This window comes from Ornithorhynchus anatinus, chromosome 4 (genome assembly GCF_004115215.2).
Source record: "Ornithorhynchus anatinus isolate Pmale09 chromosome 4, mOrnAna1.pri.v4, whole genome shotgun sequence".
NCBI lineage: Eukaryota > Metazoa > Chordata > Mammalia > Monotremata > Ornithorhynchidae > Ornithorhynchus > Ornithorhynchus anatinus.
Genome location: NC_041731.1, coordinates 54,666,809 through 54,686,034, shown reverse-complemented (window position 1 = coordinate 54,686,034; position 19,226 = coordinate 54,666,809). Strand labels below are relative to the sequence as shown.

Below are 19,226 nucleotides of genomic sequence, written 5' to 3'. Positions count from 1 at the left end.
TTTAGAACAGTATATTAAGATTCTTCATTCTAAACATTTCATTTTACTTCCCTCCAAAATTGAAATTGCCATCAAATAGTTGGTTGGAGTTCAAAATTTGAAAATGAACGAGTACATACAAGATAAATAAATTGATGTCTCCCCTCCCTGATATTGCTGGAATCAAAAGTATCAAAAGTTATCTTGGTTTAAATAGCAGAAGCAGCATTATACTATGATCCAAGTATAATGATTCCTGACATCATCAATGGTAATTATTGAGCACTTACTGTGTGCAGAGCACTGTACTAGCAGCGTGACTCAGTGGAAAGAGCACAGGCTTGGGAGTCAGAGGTCATGAGTTCGAATCCCTGATCTGCCACTTGTCAGCTGTGTGACTGTGGGCAAGTCACTTAACTTCTCTGTGCCTCAGTTACCTCATCTGTAAAATGGGGATTAACTATGAGCCTCACGTGGGACAACCTGATTACCCTGTATCTACTCCAGTGCTTAGAACAGTGCTCGGCACATAGTAAGCGCTTAACAAATACCAACATTACTAAGCACATGGGAGAGTACAATCAGAAATTCAAGTGATCTGATTCAAAGCAAGATTTCAGAACATCTCCAAAATAAAAATTGGGAACTCTCAGATATATCATGATAAAGTTAAAAAAAAAGCAGTCATTGTAAACATTGCATTTCTTTCCATTTTCAGAGTGAGATAATTAAAAATGGCTTCTTACTCTGTGTTGTGAGTATCAATGGTGTGGAAGAGCCCATGCAATTCTTTTCCACTCAGGACACCATCCGCAAAATATGCTTGGAATTCCTCAAAGGATAATTTCCCATCATCTGAAATCACAAAAATCAACAGTAGAAATCATTCTCTATACAATGTTTTATCTTACTTCATTTCTGAAGTTAATTCAAAATGGTGTGATTTGCTTTTAAAGAATCATAGGTCTTCAGCTTAAAAATGGACATTTTCTAGTAGGGTCAGGTTTTGGAAGTACCTTTGTGTTGTACATTTGTTCAAATTTATATTTTTATTTCCTCTCACATTTCTATAATTTATTAAGAATAATACCTTTGTGAAAGCACAACTATGTTTCTCTCAAAGTTGGCATAGTTTTGCAGGCAATTTAAGTAAAAAAATTAAAATTTTATCCTTAATTAGCTAATGTAAGGATATGAATAATCAACAGGAATTTATTGAGCATCTATGACATGCAAAATATTCTAGACACAATCAGTGGTATTTACTGAGCACTTACTGCATGCAGACCACTGAACTAAGCACTTGGGAAAGTATAATTCCATAGAGTTCACAGTCATAACTACCCACAAGGAATTTGCAGTCTAATGGGGAGGCAGACATTAAAATAAGTTACAGATAGGGGAAAGAGTAGACTATAAGTATATATACACGAATGCTGTAGGGCTGGAGTGATATCAGAGTGCATAAACAATACACAGCTAAATGTGTGGTGTCAGCACTAGAAATAAGGGCTTAGTCAGGGAAGGCCTCTCGGAGGAAAGGTGATTCGAGGAGGGTTTTGGAAGTGAAGAGAGTGGTGGACTGTCAATAATAATAATAATGTTGGTATTTGTTAAGTGCTTACTACGTGCAGAGCACTGTTCTAAGCACTGGGGTAGATACAGGGTAATCAGGATGTCCTACGTGAGGCTCACAGTTAATTCCCATTTTACAGATGAGGTAACAGTCAGAGAAGTTAAGTGACTTTCCCACAGTCACACAGCTGACAACTCGAATGAGGTGGGAATTCCAGACCAGGACATGGGCTGGCAGTGGGATAGACCAAGGTACAAAGAGTAAGTTGGTGTTAGAGGAGCAAAGTGTGGACTGCTTTGTAGTAGGTAAGCAGCAAGGTTAGATCGGAGAGAGAGAGCTGATTCAGTGCCTTAAAATCAGTGGTGAGGAGCTTCTGTTAAGTGTAAGAGAGGGATGGGCATCTATTGGAGGTTAAGAAGTTGGGTGATATGGTCTGAATTCTTTTTTTCCAGAGAAATGATCCAGTATGGACTATAGAGGGGAGAATCAGGAGGTAGAAAGTTCCACGAAGGACAGGGACCACATTTAATTCCCACCTGTGTATTTTCTCCAGCACTTAGCACAGTGCTCTGCACAAAGTAAATGCTTAATAAGTACTATTACTAGGGAGGTCAGCTTGGAGGCTGATGGAGTAATCAAGGTGGGAAATGATAAATGCTTGAATCAGCATGGTAGTGGTTTGGGAGGAGAGGATTCTAGAGATGTTGTGTGAAGGTAGAGCCAATAGAATTTGGTGACAGACTGAATATGTGGGTTAATTGAGAGAGATGAGTCAAAGGTAATGCCAAAGTTAAGGGCTTGTGAGACAGGGAGGACGGTGGTGTTGTCTACCATGATAGAAAAGTGTATTTAGAGAATGTATGGAAAAAGTATTACCCACTCCCTGCGTTAGAAGAGGTTACATTCTAATGGAGAAGGCAAGACACTAAATCAATGAATATATAATGATTATGGCATTTAAGTGCTTACTATGGGCCAAGTACTATACTAAAAGCACTGGGGTATTTATTCATTCATTCATTCAAATTCATTCAATCGTATTTACTGAGCACTTACTGTGTGCAGAGCCCTGTCCTAAGTGCTTGGAAATTATAAGACAGCAATAAAGAGAGACAACCCCTGCCTGCATGGGGTTCACAGTTCAAGTAGGAGGGACAATAGATATTGAATCCCCATTTTGCAAATGAGGGAACTGCAAAATTCAATAGTATTTATTGAGCTCTTACTATGTGTAACTAACTTAGTAACTGTACTAAGCGATTGAATATAACAGCAATGAAGGATATAAAAGTGTATAAAAATCAATAAATAAACAGACAAGAACAAAAGAGCATTAGAGATAGTACGATCAGGATAGGAGATAATCAGGGAATTCCTCATAGAAGAGGTGGCTTTTTAGAAGGACTGCACCTGAAGGAAGGGATTTTTGCCTTTGGGAAAGTGAGTTTTGTTGGCCTGAGTTGTACCATTTGGGTACCTGCAATGTTTAAATTGCTCAGATAATTGCTTATCTCTCAGCTTTGCGGAGATCCAAAGTTACAACACTCTAATGACTTTGCAGTGGGACATCTGATACTTGAAAATGGCAATTGAGCAAATAATTCTGGACCCTCATCACGTACTTTGCCCCCTTGAAGGGGAGAACAAATATCTGTGGATAAAAGCAGCAGCAGCCTCTGGTATAATGATCTAATTTGGGTACTCAAAGGCTCTGCTACCCAAACCGCATAGGCGATCTGGACCCTAGGGCTTTGGCTCCTGGTTATAGAAATAGCACTGATACTTGAATCTCACTGAATGAATAACCAGAATTACATAATTGCACATTTCTCCCAGATGTGACAAACATGCAGCTTTCCATAGATAGTTATTTAATCAGACGTGAAGCCATTTTATTGTTGGTTTGTTTTTTTTTTTTTAAACTAGAAGAAAAACATTTTAGAAGAATTCCAAGCTAAGCCTTTCTTTAAAAGAGAAGGCTTTGGGGATTTCTTCTCATGTTTCATTTCTTTATGTTTTCTTTCTAATTAGAAATCCTAAAGCAAAATCCAATATTGAAGAGTCCTCAGGAGATTTGTGATGCTTGCTAAGGGATGCTGATTGTTAAAGCAATGAAGGAACTAAGGCTCAGTTACTTATGTAATCTAGTTTTCTACCTGGTTGTAAAATAGACACAAGGAGACCATAAGGAGGGCCATTTGGGGGAAGACCAATGGTCTTTTCATTCCAGTATTCTAAAAATGGTAACAATGTTTGGAGGAAATATACGATCATTACCCTCCTCAGTATCTATCGTAGTGATTATGGATTATTATTATGACATTTGTTAAGCATTTTTAACATGCAAAGTACTGCCCTGTGCAGATAGAAGGAACAAGGATATTAATTCAGACATTGTCCGTGGTTCACAGGGATCTCAGTGGAATAGAAGGCAGGAGGAGTAGGGGCAGGGAGGGACTGATGACAGACACAGGGAAAGAACTAAAGTAAATTCAACACAGCAATTCAGTAGCAAAACCCAAAGAAGGGCAGCATAACTCCGCAGGCTTCCTTAAGTATTACCTTCCAAACCCAAGGTTTTCCCCAGCCTTAATAATATTCAGGAAGCTCTGTAATCACTTATTGAGTTCCTACTTGGCACAGAGCACTGTACTAAACTCTTGGAAGAGTAACGCAGAATTTGTAATAATAAAAATGATTGTATTTGTTAAGTGATTACTACAAGTCAAGCACTGTTGTGAGTGCTGGGGTAGGTACAAACTAATCAAGTTGGACACAGTCCCTGTACCACATGGGACTCACAGTCTTCATCCCCTTTTTATAGATGAGGTAACAGAGGCAGAGAGAAGTGATATGACTTGACCAAGGTCACCCATCAGACAAGTGACAGAACCAGGATTAGAACCCTGGTCCTTCTGATGCCCAGGTTCGTGCTCAAGATCATGTTGCTTCACAAGGAGCTCCTTCACAAGGCAGAATGCCTTCTCCACAGTGGTGGCAAAAGGAGAGAGATGGGGAACGGTGCCGACTTGGCAGACAGATTCTTCCCCACTGACTCTGGAACCCTGATGAGGAGCAAGCTCCAAAGTTGCAGGGTTACCAGCTTTAGGGGTAGTGATAATAATAATCCTTGAATTGGATAGCACTTTCAATTTTTCTAAAATTCTTCCCTCTAAATTATCTCATTTCCACTCTTCCACTGGGAGGTTATCTCCTAGTGAGCAGGAAACATTATTCTTGTTACTGTTGTACTTTCCCATGTACTTAGTTCAGTGCATCTCACTTAGAGGTTTTTGACACATTTAAGCATTACTGCCATGCTCACAATACCTTTATCAGTGGGTTTTTTATGGTATTTGTTGAGAGCATACTATGTGCCAGGCATTGTGCTAAGCTCTAGGGTAGGTACAAGCTAATCAGGTTGGACACAGTCCCTGTCCCACTTGGGGCTCACAGTCATAATCCCCATTTTACAGATGGGTTAATGGAGACAAAGAGAAGTGAAGTGACTTGCCCAAGGTCACTCCACACACACGTGGAAGGGACTGTTTATCTTGTATCTACCTCAGCTGTTAACAGAGAGGAAACATCACCTTTGAACCTAGACAGCTATATCAGTGGTAACTCAAATATTGTCTAATGTAATTACACAATGGGCTAAAAAACAGATCACTTCAAAGTTTGCTTTAGGCTTGTAAATCACAAGGTGTAGTTAGGCATTGTAGGTTCAGTATCTAGGTTCTTCTGACTCACAGGCCTGTGCTCTATCCACTAGGCCATGCTGCTTCTATTTGAATGTTTACTGTGGATAGAGCATTTGGAAAAGTACAATACCTCAAGGCTGGTAGACTCAATCACTGTTCACAAGGAGCTACAGTCTAAAGGGGAAGACAGAAGTGAAAATAAATGAGAAGCAGCATGGCCTAGTAGAACGAGTACAGGCCTGTTAGTCGGAAGACCTGGGTTCTAATATTGGCTCTGTCCCTTGTCTGCTGTCTGACTGGGCGCATCACAATTTCTCTGGGCCTCTGCTTCCTCATCCGTAAAATGTGGAATAAATCCTAGTCCTTCCTATTTAAACTGTGAGCCCCAAGTGGGAAAAGGAATGGTCCAACCTGACTATGTTGTATCTATCCCAGTTAGTATAGTTAATATGGCCCAAAGTAATTGTTTAACAAATATCATTAAAAAATTAGGTAAGGGGAATGGTAGGCTGTAAGGATATTTACAAAAGTGCTGCAGAGATGAAGGTAAGGTGGATATTAAGTATTAATGAGTACAGATTCAAGTGCATAGGGGTCGTAGAAGGGAGAGTGAGCAGCAGAAATTGCCCCAGAGCCTGGAGAACAGTCCCAAGAGAAACTACAGAAATCCCAGTGAAACAGTAACTTTATTCAGCAGTGGCTCCAACAGAAAGGGCATGGGACAGAGCCAGCAGACATGAGGTCCGATCCCAATTTAGCCACTGGCCTGCCTGCTCTGCAGACTCAAACAAGTCACCCAGCCTCTCTGGGCCTCAGCATCCTCATCTGTAAAATGGGGCCAAGCCGCTTGCCTGTCCTCTTTAGACTGAGCGCCCTGCAGGGGACTGTTATCTTGTATCTACCCCAGCTGTTAGCATATAGAAAATATCACCTTTGAACCTAGACAGCTATATCAGTGGTAACTCAAATATTGTTTAATATAATTCCAAAACAGACTTCCAAAGTTTGCTCTAGATTTGTAAATCACAAGGTATATAGTTAGGCATTGTAGGAATGGTATTTTGCAGCTAAAAGGTGAGGCCCTTAGGTGCAAGCAGTTTTGTGTATTGATGCACCTTTGCTAATGCTGTTATGCTTTTCAGGGGATTATAGATTTTCTTCACATTATTTCTCCTTATGTCATTTGGCCAGGTGTGACATTTGTAGACATGAGGTAGGCATTATTATCCCCATTTTATTCATAGAGAAAGTGAGGCACAAATCAGTCGAGCTGGCAAGATAGTCATGAGATGCAGCCTCAGGGAAAGAGCACAGGCCTACGAGGCAGAAAACCTGGGTTCTAATCTTGGCTCTGCCATGTACCTGCTGTGTGACCTTGAGCAGGTCACTTAACTTCTGTTTGCCTTAGTTACCTCATCTACAAAATGGGGATTAAGACTGTGAGCTTCACATGAGACAAGGACTGTGTCCACCCTGATTATTTTATATCTACCCCAGGGCTTAGTACAGTGTCAGGCACATAGTAAACGCTTAAATAACAAAAATAAAAGGGACTTGCCTAAGGTCATACAATAGAGCAGGGGTTCAAACCCAGGTCTCAACTCCCAGACTGCTGAACTTTCCCAAGATGTTCTGTTGCACCATATAACGTGTATCATCTAATAATCATTACTACTAATAATAATGTGGTACTTGTTAATTGGGCACTATGTGCCAGGCACTGTACTAAATGTTGAGTAGATACAAGACAAGTGGGTTGAACACAATCTCTGACCCACATGGGGCTCATGGTCTTAATCCCCGTTTTGCAGATGAGGTAACTGAGGCCCAGAGGAAAGAAGAGACTTGCCCACCGTCACACAACAGACAAGTGGCAGAGCCAGTATTAGAACCCAGGTCCTCTGACTCCAGGCCTGGGCTTTTTCCACAAGGATACCGCTTCTCGATCTAATATTGTACAGCATGGACTAGTAGAAAGAGTACTATCAACGTTCCCCCAAAGAAGCCATTATGGACTAGGACCATTTCCTTGGGGAATCCGTATGGACTTCTGGAAAGAGCATGGGCCTAAGAGTCAGAGGAAATTTTCTTAATTTCTAGTTTCTTAAAATCAGCTCTGCTACGTCTCTGTTGTGTGACTTTGGACAGATCACTTAACTGCTCTGTGCCTCAGTTACCTCATCTGTAAAATGGGGATTAAGATTGTGAACCCCATAGGAGACAGATACAAGATATTACATTATCTTGTATCTACCCTAACAGTAGAGTGCCTGCTACAAAATAAGCACTTAATACCACATATATGTTTGTATGTATATACAAGTAATAATATTACATATACATGTATGTAATATTACTCAAGCTCCTCTTGAACCATTTCTTGAAGAAGTGACAAATATGCTGGCCACCTATGGAAATGAATGCTTCCTTTTGATGATGATATTTGTTAAGCACTTACTGTGCCAAGCACTATTTTAAGCACTTGTTTCTCTTGAACCTACCTCCTTCAGGGCTTTGGGATATATGATGAACAACAATGAGCTATGTGTCCTTTCTGAAATCTTCATATGATTACAGGCATATCCCACCTCAGTCATTTTCCAGATTTATGAGTCTTAATCATTTCAGCCTATCTTCATGTGGATGCTTCACCTCCATTTATCATCTTGGTTGTCCTTTGCTTTACTTTCTGAATTAAAATTAAGTTCATCTTAAAATACAGTGGCCCATTACTGCACACAGTATGCAAGTTATAGGTGTACCACTGTTTCATACAGATTAAGCCATGCCTTTTTGGATGTTGCCTCACAAACCGGAGGTCAGAAGGACCCTGGTTCTAACCCTAGCTCTGCCACTTGTCTGCTGTGACCTTGAGCAAGTCACTTCTCTATACCTCACTCACCTCATCTTTAAAATGGGAATTAAGACTGGGAGCCCTATGTGGGGCAGGGACTGTGTCCAACCTGATTAACTCATATCCCCCAGTGCTTAGTTCAGTGCTTGGCACATAGTAATCACTTAAATACCATAAAAACAAAAACTGCCCAGTAATGCAAAACAAAAAAAAAAAAAACCACCATGGTCCATTCAGTGAATCATACACCCCTCACTGGGTTGAGGTGCACACATGAGCACAACCTACCCTTCTAAATATGGCAGCACATCATCTCCAAACAGGTTTTTTAAATTTTTTTAATTGTGTTAAGTACTCACTAAGTGCCAGATACTGTATTAAGCACTGGGGTAAACACAAAATAATCAGGGCGGACACAGTCCTTCTCCCACATGAGCTCACAGCATTGAATCCCCATTTTACTGGTGGGGAAACATACCGATAAACGAACAGCCCAAGGTCACATAGCAGACAAGTGGCAGAGCTAGGATTAGAACTCAGGTCCTTCTGATTCCCAGGCCCATACTCTATCCACCAGACCACACTTCTTCTGATGCCAAAAGAATGTTTTGTAATTTCTTAAACTTATGCTAGCCAAAAAGTATCAAGATAAATTATGACAGAACTAAGTAGAAGTATTAATAGTATTTACTGAACACTGTGTGCAGAGCACTGTACTAAGCACTGGGAGAGAATACATAGGTAGGCATCTCCCTCAGGGTATCTTATATTTCTTATTTGGTGGATAAACTAGCTACTTTAAACTAATTTATCCTATTTGTTTATAGAGCCAATGTATGTCAGGATAATTGAAATTTCCCATTATTACCACTGGGTTTTATCTTACAGCTTCTCTGACCTTATCTAACAGTTCCTGATCACTTTCCTCCTTCTAGACATGGCCTATAAAATAATCCTAGATATTTTGACCTGGACCTTGGACTATCTATACAAAGGGATCCCTTAGACTGTGAACCTGAGTGGGACAGGGACTGTGCTCAATTTCACTAGCCAGCCTCTACCCCAGAACTTAGTGTAGTGCTTGATGTAATGATTTAAATTCCATAATTTAGACTGTGAGGCCCAAAGCATTTAATAAATATGATTAAATTAATGAATGGCAGTGCTTAGAACAGTGCCCAAAAAAGTAAGAATGTAACAAATCATTCACTCGATGGTATTTATTTAGCTCTAAGTGCAGAGCACTGTACTAAGTGCCTGGGAGAGTACAATGCAACACAAGTAGCAGACATTCCCTGCCCATAATGAGTTTATAGTCTAGAGGGGGAGAAATATACTAAAAATCATAACAAATATGATCATCATCATCACCATGGTGGACCTATGATCTGCTAGGATATTTATAGCATAGTTGTCACTTGGCATCTATGAATTTTTGCTCATGGTGTTGCCTATTCTCAGTTGACTGAGTCACATTCACACCTACGGTGGCAGTGATGGCATTAACAGGCTTCAGCCCTGCCCAAGCTCCTGCTGTCTCTCTGGTTACCAGGAGCTAAAGACCGATTCTTCAGCCACTTTCTAGACATCCCCAAGCACCATGGGAAACCCAGATGGCCATGAGTTGTTGACCAGTTTTCCGTATCAGATAGAGATGATAATCACGGTGTCACCTTATCTGTGGGGATTTTCTCTAACCAATCCTCTGAATAACAAAGGACTTGTGCATATTCTATGATCCCCATATGGGACAAGGACTGTGTCTGACCTGATTACCTCATATCTATCCCACACTTGGCTCAGTACCTGGCATACAGTAAGCACTTATTATTCTATTATTCTTCACATTCATGGCCACAGTCCCATCAGGGTGCTCATCTCAGGCTTTCAAAAGACTTTAGAGCCTGGAAGAGCTGTAACCTCTAAATTTCTTACTCCAAGCAAGAACTCAGAGCAAGCAGCAGGGGAAGCAGTGTCGCCTAGTGGAACAAGTATGGGCCCGGGAATCAGAGGACCTGAGTTCTAAACCCAACTATCACTTGTCTGCTGTGTAATCTTGGAAAAAAAAAATCACTTCACTTCTCTGTGTCTCAGTTACCTCATCTGTAAAATGGGGATAAGACTGTGAGCCCATGTGGGATATGGACTTTGTCCAATATGACTGGCTTTTATCTACCCCAGCATTTAGTAGAGTGTCCGGTATGTTAATCATAACAAACACCATTTAAAAAAAAGAAGACATGACCCAGGGGGGCCCAGGCAAGCACTGATCCATTAGATGTTCTTGGCACTGGCAACACTCTCCGTAAGAGCTGGGAATAATCTGACACAGTCAAGGCCAACTGGCAGATTTTAAACTCCTTAAGGTAAGGGACTGTACTCTCCTAAATGCTTAGCACAGTGCTCTGCACACAGTAAACACTCAAATATCACTGACTGATAATCAAGATCTCAGCAACGCAGGGGAGCCCTTACCATCCTGAGGATCTGCATAGCTCCATCCACACCAAGCCCCAGGTTCCTCTGTGGGTATAATGCTTCTAACATATTGCCGGAATGTATTAAAGGTCCAGAAGGCCAGACACCATGAAGTCAGACCAGGAAAGGCATTTTACATGGTTTGTTTTTTTTTTAAATTCCTCTTAACTGCGGCTCATTTAAAAAAAAGAATTAAATGTGTGCATATAGAACTCAAGTACTTATCTATTATTCAGGCAATAAGAAAAAATAAAAGTAGAAAATAGGATAATTGATATATACAGCTAAAGGAGGCAGGGAGGGATTGAGATAATGCAGTACACACAAGAAGTTAAGACAAAGATAAAATACTCCAGAAAAGGGCTCACAATTTCTGCTTAATGTTTGAACTCTACTAACATTTGTAGAACCTTTTGTGTATGTATTATCTTCCCCTTTAGACTGTAAATTCTCTTCTGGGTTGGGACATTTCAAAATCTTTTGTTGCCTTGAGCTTAATCCACAGTGACAGTTTAATAATAAGTGGGAAAAGGATCTTATCAAATAGTGGGGTAGAGGGAGATTTGGGTGGGAAAGCATCACAGGAGGAGTAATGGATAAGATAGGAGAAGACATGGAAGAAAACTAGCATTGTGGAGTTTTGAAGAGGAGAGGTAGGAGGGCGATGAAATAGAAAGTTGTGGGGAACCTGGATCATCAGACCAGATCTTTCCCCAGAACTGCTTACCAGTCCATGAGAATCTAGGACCAGAGAAAGCAAGCTCTTCCTGTTTAAAGGGGGCTCAAGAAATGCAGTCATGGAAAGGCAGGTTGGTCAGAATTTCTTACACCCTTTGTAGCACCATGCTGAAAGAAGTTACTTTGACTTTCATATGCACATCTCACTTTCAAAAATCTAAACTGTGGCTTTTAAACGAAGAATTTAGGGCAGTTACTGAGATGAAATAGAAAGAAATTCCTTTTAATAAATCAGGGGTACTTTTTGAATGATTACTGTGTGCAGAGCACTGTACTAAGCACCTGGGAGAGTACAAAACTGCTAATGATCCTTGCCCTCAAAGATCTTACAGTTTAACAGGGATCCTCAAGGAGCATTGTTTCTGAGGTAGCCTTCCAAGCCCTTATGGGGGGGGGGGGTGCGGGGGGTTCTTCATGCAGTAGATGTAATACCATTCATTAATTGGTCCTTAAATGGTCCTGGTTGTAGTCCCACTCCATTCTTAACAGTATTAATAGCATTTACTATGTACTTACTGGGTTCAGAACATTTAAGTGTTGGGGAAAACATACACAGCTGTAAATTAGACACCATCCCTGACCCTTCAAAAGTTCACAATTGTAGAATAAAGGAGGTGGCCCGGGGAGGGGGTGGGGGGGGGTGGGGGAAAGAGGAGAAAAGATGGAGGACAGACCCATATAAAAACCACTGACAGTGACATTTACAAGGAAATAGAACATTGTGGCTAGAAGAGCAGAGTTTGGGCTCCTTATGGCTCAGAATCCATCAGCCACAACTGAAATCACAATCCTGGTGACAGCCATAGGCTTCCCAACGTTCTGATTGTTGAATAGGCCTCACGCTGTCAGTGCATCCTCACCTTCTTGGCTAGAGAAGAGGGGGATGACATGGAGTTCCAGTGGAGGGTTTAAGGGGGCTTTCCCTCAATACCTTAGGCTCCAGTGATCTGGGTTGAAGGGATAGCTGTAGGCCACTGCTGCCTTCTTAGCCTCCTGAAGAAGGGAGGGATAGTGGGAGTCCATTTGGAGTAGGAAAAATAGGGAGCACCTCTCTCCTACATATTAGATCTGGTGGTCCAGTCTAAGGGGACAGGTTTTGGGTTTTCACTGCCACTTCACTCTCCAGGCCAAATCCCGCTTACCCAGGGGGAAGATATGAGCTGTCCAGGGAAGAATTTCTTTCAAGAGCAGAGGATGGAAAATTACATTCATTCAATAGTATTTACTGAGTGCTTACTAAGTGCAGAGCACTGTACTCAGCGCTTGGAATGTACAATTCGGCAACAGATAGAGACAATCCCTGCCAACTGATGGGCTTACAGTCAAATCAGGGGAGACAGATGGACAAAAACAAGACAACTTAATCATGATCAAGAGGATGTACACCTCATTAACAAAATCAGTAGGGTGATCTCACCCCAGTCCTGAAGAAAGAGCTAAAATAGCTGAAAGAGGTTGAATTATATTTTTCTCAGTTTCTTTCTAGAGTTCAGACTGGTATTCAGACTACCTCTTGACCTCCTCCTCTCCCCACTCCAATCCATGGATCTCTTCTGCATGGATCATTTATCATCAATGAAATTGTTCCGTCTATGTCTCCCCACTGCTCAAGAACCTCCAATAGCAGTCCAGTCACCTCTGCATCAAATAGAAACTCCTTACCTTTGGCTTTAATGCACTCAATCAGCTCATCACCATTCTAAATCACTTCACTAATCTCCTGCTAGAGCCAAGTCTGCACATTCCACTCTTTAGGCACCAGCTACTCATTGTGCCCCAATCTCATCTATCTCATTGTCAAATCTTTTCCAACGTCCTCCCCTTAGCACAGAACTCCCTCCCCCTTCCATTTATGCCAGATCACCACTCTCTCCATCCTTAAAAGCACAATTAAGGTCATATCTTCTCCATGAGGCCTTTCCTGATTAAGCTTTTTTTTCCCCTCAGCCCACTCTCCCTTCTGCAACATCTATGCACTTGAATCTGTGATCTTTAGACATTTGATATTTGCTCCCTCCCCCAACCCCACAGCACTTATGTATATATCTTTAAATTATTGTAAATGACTTATTTATTCCAATTAATGTCCATCTCCCCTCTAGACTGTAAGATCATTCATTCGACTTTGAGTGCTTATTGTATGCAAAGCACTGTACTAGACACTTGGGAGAGTACAATAAAACAACAAATATATTCCTGCCCACAGAGAGCTCAGTCTAGAGGGGGAGATATTAGTATAAATAAATGACAGATATAGACAGATATACACATATGTGCAGTGGGAGGGACAATGAATGAAGGAGCAAATAGGACCGGCACAAAAGCGAGTGGGAGAAGAGGAGAGGAGGGCTTAGGGAACACTTCTTGAAGATGTGCCTTCATTATGGACAAGGACTGTGTCTGCTAATTTTACTGTAATGTACTCTCCCAAGTGCTTAGTACAGTGCTACACACATAGTAAGCACTCAAATACCATTGATAGATTGCCACAGAATAGTCCCAACGAAAAGCAGGGACACTTGTCAGAGTCTGAGGCTGCCTTAGGCTTTCAATAGTTTTTCATGCTGCCAATCAGCTTGATATTGATCTGTGACTTCTGCATTTCTGGCTTACGGGAGGGCTGGAAAAAGCAGGAGCAGTGTGGTTTGAATCTGAGATTTTTGTCCATGAGTGTTTCAGTTAATGAGGTCAGCTACAGATAACTAGCAATTTTCAGAGTGAAAAACAGCTTTGGGGAGAAAAACAGCACATTTTGCTTGTTCAAGTTGCCTTTTCATTTTGAAATATGAGTTCGAGAGGAATTTTTGGCCATTTTCTTTGTGCGTCCAAATCTACCACTTGCTTATTCCCGACTCCACCTGTTCATTATCACACTGATGGGAGGCAGAATAATCTATTGAAAAGAATATGTTCTGGGAGCCAGACCGGGATACTAGCCCCAGTTCTACCATCCAGCAACTTCTCGCTTTACCATTTTCTCAGCTGCAAAATGGGGCATAATCAGTCAATTGTAGTTATTGAGCATTTACTGTGTCCAGAAGATTTGTGGGACTACAATGCACAGAGTTGGTAGAAACATTCCGTGCCTGCAACAAGGTTACAGTCTAATGGGGGAAGACAATATAATGTGTAATCCTTTATATTGGTCACTGCCACACAGAACTGAAGATGAAATCAGATAAGTGATGTAGGAGATATACAGCTTCAAATATTATGATGAGGAGTTCTGATCTAGCAGGGGAGATGGTCACTCAAATAATGAATGTATAGATAGGAGAATGAAGGAAAAGTAGATGGGAATGAGTGCTTAATAGGATGGTTGTGATTTTACAGCTGCTTGCACCTGCACTTTGACTTTGCTACTGGCTGCTATCCATCCAGCTCTCATGCCCTTTTCTTTGCAAACTGAAGCAGAGTAAGTGTGTCACCTCAGACTCTCAGTAGGAAAGTGAGCTATATTCCAGTTTTCCTAATTCATAGTTGTGAGTGTTCAGGAAGACATGATTACCCACATTAGTACAATCATTCATCCTATCCCACCTAGATTACTGCATTTGCCTCCTTGCTGGCCTCCCAGCATCCCATCTCTCCCCACTCCAGTCCGTACTTAACTGCTGCCTGGATCATATCTTTTTTTTTTTTAATAACAAAAACGTTCTGGACACATCACCCCAATCCTCAAAAGAACTCCAGTGATTGCCCATTCACCTCCATTTCAAACAAAAGCCCCTCACCATTGGCTTTAAAGTACTCCATCACCTCACCCCCTCCTACTTCACTTCTCTCCTTCTACAGCTCAGCCCACACATTTCACTCCTCTAGTGCTAAATCTTCTCACTGTGCCTCCATCTTGCCTCTGTCTCACCGCCAACTCCTACCCCAAGTCCTGCCTCCCTCCTCACATCTGACAATTGCTCTCCCCTACTTCAAAGCCTTATTGAAGGCACATAATAATAATAATAATGTTGGTATTTGTTAAGCGCTTACTATGTGCCGAGCACTGTTCTAAGCGCTGGGGTAGACATAGGGGAATCAGGTTGTCCCACGTGGGGCTCACAGTCTTAATCCCCATTTTACAGATGAGGGAACTGAGGCACGGAGAAGTTAAGTGACTTGCCCACAGTCACACAGCCGACAAGTGGCAGAGCTGGGATTCGAACTCATGACCCCTGACTCCAAAGCCCGTGCTCTTTCCACTGAGCCACGCTGCTTCTCCTAGAGACCCAAGATCCGCCCTTTCCTCTCCACCCAAACGGCTACCTTACTGCTACAGGCTCTCTGTTATATCCCAACTAGACTATTGTGTCAGCCTTCTCTCTGATCTCCCTTCCTCCTCTCTCGCCCCGCTCCAGTCTATTCTTCACTCCGCTGCCTGGCTCATCTTCCTGCAGAAACGCTCTGGGCATGTCACTCCCCTTCTTAAACACCTCCAGTGGTTGCCTATCGACCTCCGCTCCAAACAAAAACTCCTCACTCTGGGCTTCAAGGCTCTCCATCACCTTGCCCCTTCCTACCTCTCCTCCCTTCTGTCTTTCCACTGCCCACCCCGCACACTCCGCTCCTCTGCCGCCCACCTCCTCACCGTCCCTCGGTCTCACCTATCCCACCGTCCACCCCTGGGCCACGTCCTCCCACGGTCCTGGAACGCCCTCCCTCCTCACCTCCGCCAAACTGATTCTCTTCCCCTCTTCAAATCCCTACTTAAAACTCACCTCCTCCAAGAGGCCTTCCCAGACTGAGCTCCCCCCTTTTTCCCTCTGCTCCCCCTACCCCCGCTCTTCACCTCTCCGCAGCTAAACCCTCTTCTCCCCCCTTTCCCTCTCTTCCCCCCTCCCGTCCCACTCCCTCAGCACTGTACTTGTCCACTCAGCTGTATATATCTTTATCACTCTATTTTGTTTATTTTGTTTAATGAAATGCACATCATCCTGATTCTATTCATTTGCCATTGTTTTTATGAGATGTTCTTCCCCTTGACTATTTACTGCCATTGTTCTTGTCTGCCCATCTCCCCCGATTAGACTGTAAGCCCGTCAAGGGCAGGGACTGTCTCTATCTGTTGCCGATTTGTACATTCCAAGCGCTTAGTCCAGTGCTCTGCACGAAGTAAGCACTCAATAAATACTATTGAATGAATGAATGAGACCTTCCTAGATTAAGTCCCACTTTTCCTCAACTCCCACCCCCTCTGCATCAACCTGACTTGCTCCCTTTTCTCTCTCCACCACCCAGCCCCAAAGCACTTGTGTTCTTATCTATAATTTTAGATATCCCTTTGCTCTTCATCCCACTCCCAACTCCAAACACTTATATGTATATATAAAATTATATATATAAATACAATTACATATATATAATATATTTACTTATATTGATGTCTTTCTCCCCCACTCTAGATTATGAGCTCATTGTGGGAAGGGAATGTCACTGTTTATCCTAGTATTGTACTTTCCCAAGCACTCAGTACAGTGCTCTGCAAACAGTAAGCACTCAAACTGAATGAATGAAAATATCTTATCCTGCCAGTTGGATTCAAGTCACATGTTCTCCTTTAAATTGGGTCCAGTCTCAATTTACTCAATAACAGAGAATTGGTAACACTAGGGAAGAAAAGAAAGGTTCAGTACAGAAGGCATAACATCTAGGTAGAGTCAGTTTTTTTAATGGTATTTGTTACATTTACTGTGTGCCATGCACTGTATTAGGCTCTAGGATTGATACAAGCTAATGAAGTTGGGCACAGTTGATGTCCCATGTGGGGATCACAGTTTTAATGACCATTTTACAAATGATGGAACTGAGGCACAGATAAAATGAGCAAATTGCCCTAGGGTCACACAGCAGATAAGCAGGAGAGTGGGAATTAGAACCAGGTCCTCCTGACTCCCAGGCCTGAGGTCTATCCATTGGGCCAAGTTACTTCTCATAAGGCCTGTTTAATCATTTCAAAACCTTTCAAACACAGGAGAGGGTGCTTGAGTCAGCACAGAGGTATACCTGACAAACAAAAAACAAACAAAAAAACCAAGGAGACCCCATACAGAAGTAAAGATTTTCATTGGTTGCCAGAATGAATGTTGTCACCATATTCAGCTTCCACCATAACCAAATGGGAAAAAGGAGAATCAAGAAGGTCAGCATGACCTATAGAAAATGACCACATTTGGCAGAGTTAAGAAGCTTCAAATTAAACTAAGATGTATACAGCTGTGATGGTATCCAACCTTCTACGTTACCAACAATCTCCATGCCTCACAGAAAACATATCTGACTTCAATATCTTACTCCGTATCCAGTATCAAATGGCAGGGCCAAATACCCAAAGAAGAGAAGCAGTGCAGCCTAGTGGAAAGAGCACAAGTCTGGGAGTCAGAAGGACCTGGGTTCTAATTTCCACTCTGTACTTGCCTGCTGTGTGACCTTTGGCAAGTCACTTCACTTCTCTGTGCCTCAGTTACCACATCTGTAAAATGGGAATTCAGACTATGAGCCCCATGTGGGATATGGATTGTGTTGAACTAGATTAGTTTGTATCTACCCCAGTGCTGAGCATGGTGTCTGGCACATAGTAAGCACTTAAATGCCCTAATAAAATGGTTTTAACATAATGGTATGGCTGGCCATGTCAGAATTGGTGGGGCCTTACCTCATTCCCTCCCCATCCCCAGTGAATAATCAAGCCTTTTAATCTATACACCACACTTGAGAATACAATGAGGAATCTGAGGGTTTTATGTTTTTTTTCCAGAAGAACAGAAATCAACTTTCAATTTAGCAGGCTAGAAGCGTCACCAAAAGTCCTTGAATCAGCTTTCAAGAGTCCCTATGTGCTGATGACCGATCTAGAAGCATTCATTGTACTGGATATGCTGATGATGGGAACCATTTTTCAGAATGAGCTTTGGGCTCACTATAAGCTTGAAGAGAATGTATTTAAACAGAAAAGCTCTCTTGAAAAGTACTTTCTCTTCAACTGAAAAGCTGTCTTTTCTCCTAGTGATGATTTTTTTCCAACCCGAGGGTCAAGTCTCAGTTTGGATACTTGAAAGCACCATAGGGTTCACGGTCCTTAGTGTCAGCCAGGTGAAGATCAGGAAGCAGCCCTGAAGCTGCAGACCCAGGCTGGCACAATAATAATAATAATGGTATTTGTTAAGTGCTCATTAAATGCTAAGCACTGTTCTAAGCACTGGAATTAATCAGATCGGACACGGTCCCTATCCTAAAGGTGGCTCGCACTCATCCCCACTTCGCAGATTAGGTAACAGGCACAGAAAGTGAAGTGACTTGCTCAAGATCACAGAGGAGACACACGGTGAAGGTGGAATTGGAACCCAGGTCCTTCTGACTCCCAGGCCCATGCTCTATCCACTAAGCCATGCAGTCAGATCGTTTCTCTTCTCACCTACTCCAGCTTCACCTCTAGGAGTGAAAGGAAGGTTGAGATTTGGGGACAGAGGGACCCAGGAGAGGTCCTGCAGATGAAATCTTTAGACCACAGAATACACATTCTAAAAAGAAGGTTGAAATCTCCCCTGCCCTAGACTGTCAGTCACTCAATTCTGTGGGAACAATAACATTAAGCTTGTGCTTCAAAGCATCAGATAAAAACATATGGATCAAATGGTTTAATAGTTCCTGCCATGCCAAATGTCTTTCAAATGCCAGAACCAGACATTGACAGTAATCTCTCACTACCGAGAAGCAGAGGAATGTTGTGAATTGGGAAAAAAAAGCCTTCCACATCTTATACCTGTCAAAAACCTCAAAATTTTCATAACGTCGCAGCCCTAGAAAATGAATGAGTGGCTTCAGTTTGGTATTTGACAGTAAAGGACTGAAAACAATTATTTAAAATATATAATTTCCATTTCCATCAAAGCTGTCAAAAGGAAGA

The 19,226-nt window shown here is 42.0% G+C and overlaps 1 protein-coding gene across 1 annotated transcript in view; it reads right to left on the bottom strand.

Annotated features, from left to right (window-relative positions):
- The window catches only part of NECAB1 (N-terminal EF-hand calcium binding protein 1), a 155,839-nt gene that overhangs the window by 123,238 nt on the left and 13,375 nt on the right, over window positions 1–19,226 (bottom strand). The window contains exon 3 of the mRNA XM_029063658.2: window positions 726–834. Coding sequence (XP_028919491.1) covers window positions 726–834 — 109 coding nt within the window. The remainder of the gene's footprint in view (window positions 1–725; window positions 835–19,226) is intronic.